The sequence below is a fragment of the Carcharodon carcharias genome, chromosome 4 (genome assembly GCF_017639515.1).
Source record: "Carcharodon carcharias isolate sCarCar2 chromosome 4, sCarCar2.pri, whole genome shotgun sequence".
In the NCBI taxonomy this organism is placed as follows: domain Eukaryota; kingdom Metazoa; phylum Chordata; class Chondrichthyes; order Lamniformes; family Lamnidae; genus Carcharodon; species Carcharodon carcharias.
In genome coordinates, this window is record NC_054470.1 from 60145104 (window position 1) to 60157115 (window position 12012).

Genomic DNA, 12012 nt, shown 5'->3' on the forward strand with positions numbered 1-12012 from the left:
TTAGTGTGCCAGTGGTGGAAGAAAATGTTTAAGGTGATGGATGGGGTGCCAATCAAGTAGGGTGCTTTGTCCTGGATGGTGTTTTCAACTTTTTAGTGTTTTTGGAGCTCATCCAGATGAGTGGAGAATATTCAGTCACCCTCTTGATGTTGCTTTTTAGATGGTGGACAGGCTTTGGGGAGTCAGGAGGTGAGTTACTCTCTGCAGAATTCCCAATCTTTGACCTACTCTTGTAGCTATAGTATTTATAGGACTGGTCCAGTTAAATTTCTGGTCTTTGGTAACTCCCAGGATGTTGATGAGGGATTCAGTGATGGTAATACCATTGAACATCCAGAGGAGGTGGTGAGATTCTCGCCCTCACCCTCGCTGACGTTGGAGACAGTCATTGCCTGCCATTTGGTGCAAATGTTACTTGCCACTTAGCCCAAGCCTGAATGTTGCCAAGGCTTCAGCATCTGAGGCCTCGAACAGTACCGAGCACAGTAATCATCAGTGAACAACCCAATTTCTGATCTTATGGAGGGAAGGTAATTAATGAAGCAGCTGAAGATGGCTGGACCTAGAACAATAGCCTGAGGGAGTCTTGCAGTGATGTCCTGGGACTGAGGCAGGGTCAAATGCTGCCTTGATGTCAAGGGCAGTCACTCACCTCACCTGTTTAATTCAGTTCTTTTCCCCATGTTTGAACCAAGGCTGTAATGAGGTCTAGAACCAAGTGGCCCTGGTGGAACCCAAACTGAGACTTGATGAGTGGGTTATTGCTGTATAATTGCCGTTTGATAGCACTGTCAATGGCAACTTACATCACTTTGTTAATGATTAAGACTAGACTAATAAGGTGGTGATTGGCCAGCTTATATTTGCCCTGCTTTTTCCACATTGTCAGGTAGATGCCAGTGTTGTAGGTGCACTGGAACAGCTTGGCTAGTGGCACAAATGGTTCCTGAGTGCAAGTCTTCAGTACTACTAATGATAGTTTCTCATGTTGAATGCCATGTTCTGATGAAAGCTCACAAACCTGAACTGTTGACTTTCTCTTCATAGATGTTGCCAGACCTGCTGAGTATTTCCAACATTTTTTTTAGATTGCATCGGTAGTATTTTGCTTTTGTCTTCAGTATTAGAGCTTGGATGTTGTTGGGCCCATAGCCTTTGCTGTGGCCAGTGCATTCAGCCATTTCTTGACATAAGTGGAGTGAAACAAATTGACTTAAGACTGGCATCTATTAGTCGTTTGGTAGTACAGAACTTGAGTATTGCTGGGAAAAAAGAGACAGGTCGAAGCTTTTTGTCTTTCACTCATCAGGACACTTTACAAGAATACCAATACAAGGGGAAACAACAATTTATACTGTATGAGAAGAGAGTGCTGATTGGTTGGCAAGTGGACTGTGATTGGTAGAGGCGTTGCCTTGGAAAATCTACTTATTGATGGTAACTGACAGTTTTCTGCCAAGCATTGTTTGAAATTTAAACCAGGCAACTTGATCCTGATCCATCAAGGTATTGCTCTGCAGAATGATTCTGCAAATCGCTGTCACTTATTTTGTTTAGCTGAAACAGGCACAATGTATGTACAGGTTCTTTCTGTCTGCAAAGAACAGGACCTTGTGTATTAATATATGTAGCCTGCAGTTTACGCAAATGCACCACGTTGCGAGCCAGATGGACAATCTTAAATTCGTTCATGAGTTTGCATGATATACAGCAAAAATGATCTCATCATGCAAACACGTGAACAGGCCTAAGACAATCACTTTCAGCACTGAAAAGTGCCCAGCCTACCTCAGATTACCCTGGAAGGGCAAGGTATCTCAAAAATTTGAGCAACAGGTGAAGCTAGCTATTAAACACTGCTACTACGTAGTAGCAACAGGAGTGGTATTGGCCAATAACAGGATGCTGCCTATTTCACAAATGAGTAATGTGGTATGTGAATTTTAGTGCCAGTGCAATGATAATTGTATAGGCTGTATGTCTCAAAAGCTGGCGGATCGTATCAAATAGCATGTTCCAGCTGCTGTTTGCAATGGGCAAGGTACAGACAGTGCCCAATCAGCCTGTGCTTGTAAAACTCAAAACACAATGTCCAACATTAGATGTGATTCTGTGATTGGACAACATTTGCTAAATAATTCTTAGCACTAAGAATTATGTGGGCTACCAATTTAAGAATCAGTTGGGCTTGCAGCATGGCAAATTTGAGTGTACTGGAAGCTATATTTGTTAATACACAGGGCTCTGTTCTTGGCAGACAGAAAGAACATGTACACACATGTGCCTGTTTCAGCTGAACAAAATAAGTAAGAGCCATTCACTGGCTCATTCCTCAGGGCAATGCTTTGACTGATCAGGGTCAAATTGCCTGGCTTAAATTTCAAACAATGCTTGGCAATTAACTGTCAGTTACCATCAATAAGTACATTCTCCATGGCAATGTCTCTACCAATCAGGGTTCACTGGCCAACCAATCAGCACCTCTTCTCCTACAGTATAAATTGTTGCTTCCCCTTGCATTGGCATTCTTGCGACGTGTCCCGATGAGTACAAGCCGAAAAGCTTTGACATGTGTCTCTTTTTTCAGCAATACTGGCATCTATGTTGTGGACCTCAGGAGGAGGCCAAGATGGAACATCCACTCAGCACTTCTGGCTGAATGAGTGTAAATGTTTCCGTCTCATCTTTCGCACTAGCTTCTGGGTTCTGCCATCATTGAGGATTGGAATTTGTGGAACCTTCTCCTATGGTTAGTTGTTTAATTGTCCACCATTCTTGATTGAATGTGGCAGGACTGCAGAGCTTTGATCCGTTGGTTGGGGGAATTGATTAGTTATCTATAGCCTGCCGTTAATCCTTTTAAGGTAGCTTTACCTGGTAAGCACCTCATTTTTAGGTATGCCTGGTGCTGCTCTTCACATGCCATCCTACAAGCTGCATTGAACCAGGGTTGATCCCTTGGCGTGATAGGAATTTTAGAATGAGGAATATGCTAGGCCAGGAAGTTAGAGATTGTGGTTGAGTACAATTATGCTGATGACACTCACTGCCTCATGAATGCCCAGTTTTTTTCTGCTAGACCTGTTCTGAATCTATGCCATTTAGTGTGGCGGTAGTGCCACACAACACAATGGAGTGTATCCGCAGTGCGAAGACAGAACTTTGTCTCCACGGGACCATGCAATGCTCATTCCCACCAATACTGTCATGGATAGATAAATTGACGACAACGAGGTCGAGTAGGTTTCTTCTCTGGTTCTCTCACCACCTGCTGCAGGCATAGACTGACAATTAAGTCCTTCAGGCCTCTGCTACCACAGTCAGTAGTGATGCTACTGGAGCACTCTTGGTTACTCTGGGTAAGGGAGTTCATTCTGTGCCCTTGCTACCATTAATGTTTCTTCCAAGTAATGTTCAACATGGAGAACTTTGCATGGTTGACTGGGGAGAGCGTGCCTTTGTCATTTCTGGTGCCTAAGTTGATGCCGGGTGGTCCTTGCAATTTTATCTGTCTTTTCTGTAGTGGTTTGAGTCATCAGTTGAGGGAGGGCAGTTGGTGATAATCAGTAGGAGGTTTCCTTGCTCATAGTTTGACCTGATGCCATGAAACTTCATGAGATCTGGAAATAATAGTGAAAACTTCAAGGACTATTCCCTCCTGAGTGTACACCATTCTGCCATTGCCCACATGTGGGTCTGTTCTCCCAGTGAGATGGTACATAGGTATAGCGACGGAGGGGTCTGGAACATTGGTTTTAAGTATGACTTGATGAGTGTGACTAGGTTGACCTGTTGCTTGACTAGTCCATTGTGACATCTATCCCAATTTTGGCACAAGTCCCCAGATGTTAGTAATGAGGATTTTGCAGAGTGGATAGGGCCTTTGTTGTTTCTGGCATCTAGGTTGATGGTGGTTTTTCGGTCCATTATTCTTCTTTGAAATCTCTATAGTGTTTGGTACAACTGAGTGGCATGCTAATCTGTTTCAGAAGGCAGTTAAGAGTCAATCATATTGCTGTGGGTCTGCAGTCAGGTGTAAAGATGGTAGATTTCCTCCACTAAAGAACACGAGTGAACCAAATGGATTTTTACAACAATCCCATTATTTCATTATCATTACTAAAACTAGCTTTTTATTCCAGCATAATTAATTAAATGATTTTAAATTTCCCCCAGCTGTCATAATGGGATTTTGTGTATCTGGAATATTAGGGCCTCTGGATTACTAGTTCAGTAACATGCTAATGTTCTCTCATTAGATCAAGATTAGTTTTACCAATTTAAACTAAGTGTATCTGATCATAACTGTTGTTTTCTATGTTGACCTGACTGAAATAAAACTTCGCAACAATTTGCATGGAACCTTGCTTCGTCTGTTGGTAACTTGCCAGCCTTTGGAGTTTGAAGTAGCATTCATACAAAAGATATTATTGAGTCCAAACCACAAGATTGTCATTTCATTTGAGTTGTGCTTTTGTACAAGTAGATACAATGAGTCAGTTCCCATAAAAGTAAGGTGCTTATATTACAAATACAATGTGAGTGACTGACTTTGACTTTGAAGCCATTAAAGCTGAGAAGGTAACCACAAAACACTCAGTTCTGTAACAAAATTCTAAGCCTGGCCTATCTCATTGGAGAAAGTTGTGGCAGATAATTCTTTCTGGGCCGTTGAAGGTACAAATCTTAAGCGCTACAATTTTGTTCAGTTAGTAAATAGTATGCTATGTTCTCCAATTGTGCAATTTTTAAAATTGTGTCCAGGGCTCTGAGTCCAATTGTATGGTGTCCTCATTATTCGCCTTATTGAAATTGAAGCTGGGGCCGTGTGGCTGTAGCACCCCAGTGCATGTGGTGCATTAACCCACTGGATGATCAATAGAATTGATTGGGCAATCCAACAGATTACATCAGAAACCTTATTCCTCTGGATAGGGAGTTTATACACCAAAAGGTGCAGGTTGACGTCATAGGTACCTTCCAGGGTCACATGGCTGTTTTACCGAAGTATATTTTGTAGGGCTGATTGTAGAAATGATGGTGAATAGAAAATTGTGTAGTCATGCCTGTGATTTTCTGATGAGCTATTATAGCTAGGCTCCCCAATGGTATTGTGCATTTATAAAGTTAGCCCTTATATCATCAAATGAATCGGCTTCAAAATTGTTGTAAGGGCCTAAAGATTGATCAAAGTTTTGTCTTCTGCAGTGGTGGAAATTGCTACTACCTGAAATGATTGTGGCAAATAACATAAAAATATTTATGGGGAAAGCTAGATAAGTGCGTGATGGAGGAAGGAATGGAAGGATATTTTGGGACGAGATGAAACAGTGAGCTTGTGTGGAGCTCAACGGCCATTTTTTGGCTGTAAGTGCTATGTAGCCAGTGTGCAGCTAACTGCTTTCAACTTGAATCACTAGATCCTGCTTCAGGGTGGGCTGAATGTGAACATTAGCATTGTATTCAAAATTATTTTGTGTAGATTTGATATTACACAAATTTAGATTTAAATTTCCAGGGATTCTAACCAATAACACTGTTTTAAGAATCTGTGAAACATTTTCCCCTTCCTTTAATATAGTCAGCATTGAGCAGGTTATTATATTGTTGCAGATTTTTAATCCCTTGAATAATTATCCAATGTGTTATTACTATGCTCTGAAACAGAAGAACTTGGTACATGTGCAAGGTGATTAATCCATCTAATTGAATTGGCAATCAAATGGATCCAAAGTCGAGGATTGGATCTTTTGCTTCGGAGAGATTTTTCCCCTCAAGTGGTTTTCACGAAAGGTTTCCATTTCTTGGAAGATCTAATGGGGAGAAGGAAATTTACTTAAACTGCATGGTATGTTATTGTTGCTGTGATGCTGTGGAATCTGCCCCACAATACAAATATGGTAGATTGAAATCCAAATGTCTTAGAAAAAAACTCCTTGAAGAGAGGTAATGATTCTCTGGAACATTTTGTCTCTGTTTGCCAGTTATGTGCACTTTTAGTTCACATCTGAATTGAAAAAAAACTAAGTTGGCAACAGTGCCCCTGGAAAGGGAGTGCTCAGCATCTATCCTCTCATGGTAACTTGCATTGACGCAGTGCTGCTCATGTAAATAAATGTCTGGATGAAGTGGACACTGAACAGAGATTTGGAGTGGAGGGTTAGAGTGTAGAGACCAAAAATACAACTGAAAGAGAAGATTGCTTTAAATATAAGAGAGATAATGAAAAAAGCAATTTTGGAAGCAGATTTTGGTATCTACAGTATTGGGGAAAAGATTGTCCTCTGGCTGTGGCTCAAAGGGAGCACAGAAGCCGCAGTTACCTAATATTATTGCCTCTACCTGCTGATGGACCATTGATATTAAAGATTCCTTGATTGGAGCTGACATTTGCAACTGTATCATAAATAAATAGCACATAGCATTGGCAATCTGCTAATTTGTTGCTTATCTGTCTTCAGATTGTTAACCTAATAGAAGAAACTGGACATTTTCACATCACAAACACAACATTTGACTTTGACCTTTGCTCACTGGATAAAACCACAGTCCGAAAACTACAGAGTTATCTGGAGACTTCAGGAACGTCATGAGGGCACTGATCCCGGCTACGAGCTGGAGAATTGAACTTTTAGCGATGCAACCAATACAACTATCCCTATAGAGCTACTTAACTGCAGCTTTTTTCCAGCCAGTCATGCTTCTCTCTCCTGAACGTGTTGCTGGGGGAAAATGCCGAGAGATTCAACAGATCCTTACCAGCCTGAGGAATGTTCTGGAAGTTTTGGACCTGTGAGGTTCACCACCTCCTTTGCCTCCCATCCCCTGGATACTTGCTCTTTATGAATCTCTGCGGTAGTGTGTATCTTTGTGGTGTCCATGTCCACATGGCGAATGATGCATGTGCAGCACTGCCTTATTATGTAACTGATCTATCTATTTATTGAAAAAGTCCAGTCATGAAAAATATCTTGGATCTTTGGAACACTACCAGACATTGAGCACTGTGGTCACGTTTATGACCAAGGCTTACGAATGCAGTAGGAATCAGTCACCAGATGTCTGGTGAATTCAACTCCAGTGTTTTGATTTCCTTTGTAAACTAGCTGCGATCATAGTTACGATCATAGGGACACTATGTAACTACACAATGTTCTAGCCTTAGTAATTGAACTGTAATGCTTTAAAACCTATTACTGTGCACTGTTCGCAGAAACATTACCAGCTTTGATATGTTTTAATTAGTGATCGACCAATACAAATGATCAGATCTGTACTTATACTGGAAGGAATATTGTCTGCACAATCATGCTATTAAGCAGAGTTTTTTTTTAAATTTCTTCCAGATTTAATTCAAACTTTTTACAGGGAGCAAGAAGGGATTTTTGTGGTGTAAGATTCCTTGCCCTTTTAAAGTACTCTACAGCTTTTTTTTAAACAAAAATGTAATACTAGTCACCTGCAAGCACAGTTGCATCACAAATGTTTTGCCTACATTGGCCTTCCTTCACATTCTTAAATCTTTCTTTGGTTTCCTGGTATAAACTAGTGTGCACACCTTCCTGTTGTTTAGGCCTACAAATTAGGTGAAGAGTGAATACACCTGAAGAGTCACAAAACTAATTGAAGTACAGAAAAAAAACTGGTATAAACCAGGCTGGTTGATCACTAGTTTAAAGCTTTTGGCATATCAAATGTATTTAAATTGTTTTTTTTTAAGGTGGAATTGTCTAAAATATTGTTCCCAATTTTCTGTGTTTGTTGTAGAATATTCTTAATTTGGGATTAATTATTTATTTGAAATATTCCCTTCACTGCCAAATCTGGTTTTGCCATCTTCACCATCTGGGAAAATGTGTGTGCTTATTGGTCCATCCTTTGGATAATAAAATTATATTTCTTAAAAATAAATCTTTCTTTAGCAAGTATGTTGCAGTAAAACCATGTTTCAATGACATCATTTCCAGAGACCTCAACTGTTACTTTCAGTCCAAAGATGGGATGAATTTTAGTACTTTTTTTTATTACTGAAGGTTCTGAAACTGCTTCCAGCAGAACAAGTGTACTTTCCAATGATAACGAGGTTCAGATAAGTCAGTGTCCATTACTTGAAATGTTACCTTTGTTAGTATACTTTTAATGTGCAATTCATATCAGAAGCAGACTTTTTTAAGAAAAAAGAGGGAAAAAGAAAACTTGTTTCATTTCATGTATGTGATGTTCAGTGTGTGTTTTCAATTGCCATTACACTTTGATTTTGTCGTGTCAATGGTGAAACCAAGACTGTTCATTCTAGGGAAAAAAGCAGTCTTCAGAAGTTTAACTTGGTACTTTGAGTCCCTTTAATTTAATGTAGTTGCTTAATCCATCTTGATTGTTGTGGCTAAATTTTGTGGTACAACTCAAACTCTCAAAAATATTTTATTAAATTTGAAAGAGAATGTGTCCTGTGATTCATCTAGTCATTCTTTATTTGCATATACTTCATACGACAGAAATGCAATACAGTGAAAGCTGTTGGTATTTCAGCAGGATTCTACGCTCCATGAATTAGGAAATAAATATTAGTTTAAGATTGCGCTGCTTCGAAGGAAAAATACACGGTAATGGAAATTTGTGGTTTAAATCAGTAGATGTTATTTTGCAGTCAAACCAAGAAAGAAATGAATCGGTATATAACCATCTGTTGTACTGTGTAAAAGTGGGACGCCAGCCTAAATTAGTTTATTGCAAAAATCATGTATATAAAATATGACCTAACATTTCAAGCTTGAATCCCAATGAGAATTTGCTGCAATGTTGAGTTTGCCACAATATTTAATTAGAACAAATGTCATACTTGCATTAGCTTTTCCATCAACCTTTTGTAATCGAGAACAAAATAAATCCTTTTTTTAAAATAACTAACACTTGTGTACTTATTTTCTAATATTCTTAGTGCTGTTTCTTGAGTATCTTTGTTTAGATAACATGCCAATCATGTCTGGGGTTATTAGATTGTGACATTTTCCCTTAAAGTAGCTACTATTTTACTTTCAAATATTAAATGAAAAATTTTTAATGAGCAGTTTCTAACACTTTTTCACTCTCTACATTCTTAAAACAGTACCTGCAATATGATGAACTAGGAAATCTTTTGTCATTGCTTGCAGTTTAAGTACTGTGGGTGAAAGACTGGTATTGCTAAGCTTAATCAGTGACACTGAAACTGTGTTAAGAGGCCACTTAAGAACTAACTAACTCATGTTGTGACCTTCAGCAGACCCAGTATTATGTTGCTTTCTGGATCTCATTTTCTATCTTGCCAGCTTTAGAATATTGCTCTGGACACTATAGATGCTTGTATACTGAGGAAGAGATGTCAAAACAATTTTACAGGAATAATGCTGAAGTAACTTTTTTTAAACCTGAAAGTAGTTTCTTTGTGGTAGCTCTGCAAGAACAGCCTTTCAACATGTCACTGTTCTGGACTCTGACCCTGAACTAAAAGTTAGAACCTTCCTTAGTCATGTGGGTATTTAGTTCTAAAATGAATTACTGGATTCCCACCAATTAATGTAATAGACAAAATAATTTCAACTGCATTTTCTGAAATAAGGTATGTCTTCAAAGCTACATTTGTACATTGCAAAGGCCATCCTATCAGACTGTGAAACTCTTCTTGTAAAATAGTTTAATTTTATGACTCTGGAGTTCCACAGCAAAAATAAATGGCAGACTATACGAACACTTGATTTACTATTTAGATTTGCCTACAGGTAGGTTGTTCATCCACCGGAGTCAACAGTGCACTTTTTATCTTGGTGGCCTGTATGGAACTTACCCAGAACACGTGCCCCTCCTGTTCCCCCTATATTTGGGGAATGTTCACAAAGATCATCATGTTTGGAATTATCAAGAAACTGTATCTGTGCAATTGCCAAATGTCCACGACAGTATAAAATTGATATCAAGTCTCAGCAACATGTTAATTCATGTTTTCTACTTTTTTTACAATCAGCCCACATTACCAGCAGGGAATATTTGAGTATAAAGATGCTGGAATGCATAATCTTGTGTGAAATCAAAAGCAAACCCTTCGTAACCCATTTAGATTTTCATGTAGTGGCTCAACACCATCCTTTTGCAGCTCTCAGTATCAGTTAAGTACTATACATCTGATTTTCCTTGATGCAAGAAATGATCACATCAGATCAGGGACTTGTCAGCCTTTAGTCTCATTAGTTTTCCTAGTACTTTTTCTCTACTGTTAATTATTTTTAAATTTTAAGTTCATCCCTCTGTTTTGCCCCTTGATTTTATACTTTTCTTGGGCTGCTTCTTGTGGCTTTTACCATGAAGACATTCAAAATACTTCAGAGGCTGAGACTGGGGAATTGATAATGGCAAGCAAGAAAATGCCAGTGACTAAGAGGTCACTGTTTACTTGATCTAATATCTTCCTTTTAATGTACTGGTAGAAGTTCTTGCTGTTTTTCTTACTAGTTCACTCTATCTGTCTCTTATTCTAATTTTATTTATTTTTAAAGAAAGCAGCAAAGGAAGACAAATTTTCCAGTCTTCTGACCAACACTAATCTTTGCAGCATTGTACACCTTTTCTTTCAATTTGATATCATCTTAACTCCCTTGGCCACGGATGATGTATTCTGTTTGTGGAGTCTTTCTTAGGGGAATATATCTTTGTTGAGTGTTATGAAATATCACCTTAAATGTCTGCTTATCTACAGCCTTACCTTTTTAACCCATTTTCCCGGTCCAATCTGTCTTCATACCTTTGTAATTGCCTTTATTTAACTTTAGAAATCAAGTTTCAGACCCAAAGTTCTCACCTTCAAATACAAGTCACCATTGTTTATTGATGTGTACTGTGTATTACAATGCTGCTACTATAAACTACTCCCACTGGTGACTACTTTTCCTTGCTATTTCCTACCTCAATCCAAATTGATTCTACATCTTGATCTTCCAGGCCAAGATCATTTCTCACTACTGTATTGATCTCCTCAAGAGCTACCCAAACTTCTTTTACTTTCTTCCTATCCTTCTAAAATGTCAAATTCCTTTGAATATTCAGTTCCCAGCTATGGTCACTTAGCCCATTACAGAGACATGATTGCAATCATAGCACATAAAAATAAATGAGAATATGATATTAGTTCACCCATCTCATTACAAATGCTGTGTGCATTTAGATCAACAGCCTTTAATTCTGTCTTTTTACCACGTGTCCCACTTGACCCTTTTTTCTGGTGCACGCATGTTTGTTTCTTCTTATCAGACTCTGATTATCATTCCCTTTATTGCTACCCTGCATTATTGTCTTGTCATTTCTCATTAATTCTAAATCTCCCCTCCTGTCCCCTGCACTGGAGGAGGTGCAGAGGAGATTCACCAGGATGTTGCCTGGGATGAAACATTTAAGTTATGAAGAGAGGTTGGATAGACTTGGGTTGTTTTTGTTGGAGCAGAAAAGACTGAGGGGTGACCTAATCGCAGTGTGCAAGGTTATGAGGGGTATGGATAGGGAACAGCTGTTCCCCTTAGTTGAAGGGTCAGTCACAAGGGGACATAAGTTCAAGGTGAGGGGCAGGAGGTTTAGGGGGGAGGTGAGGAGAAACCTTTTTACCCAGAGGGTAGTGACGGTCTGGAATGCACTGCTTGGCAGAGTGGTGGAGGCGGGTTGCCTCACGTCCTTTAAAAAGTACCTGAATGAACACTTGGCACATAACATTCAAGGCTATGGGCCAAGTGCTGGTAAATGGAATTAGGTAGGCCAAGTGTTTCTCACGTGTCGGTGCAGACTTGATGGGCCGAAGGGCATCTTCTGCATTCTGTGATTCTACCCTTTTCCCCACCACCACTATTTAGTTTAAAGTCCTGTCTGCAACTCTAGTTATATAATTCACGCAGGCTACTGGTGTCAGTGCCCCATGAATCAAAAACTCTCCTTTGAGCAATGAGTTCAACTAATCTTATTTACCGTGCCCTTATTTACCCTCAGCCTGTGCTT

General features: G+C 39.3%; 1 protein-coding gene across 4 annotated transcripts in view; it reads left to right on the forward strand.

The window, feature by feature from the left end:
• The window catches only part of mllt3 (MLLT3 super elongation complex subunit), a 157809-nt gene extending 148906 nt beyond the window's left edge, over positions 1-8903 (forward strand). For 3 of the 4 annotated variants that reach the window (XM_041187007.1, XM_041187005.1, XM_041187006.1), the window contains one exon: positions 6462-8903. In XM_041187007.1, the coding sequence (XP_041042941.1) occupies positions 6462-6593 (132 nt within the window). In that variant the 3' untranslated portion in view covers positions 6594-8903. Of the gene's footprint in view, positions 1-5667; positions 5748-6461 lie in introns of those variants that run through there. The other variant, XM_041187008.1, reaches the window with a different exon arrangement.
• Positions 8904-12012: the final 3109 nt, after the last annotated feature.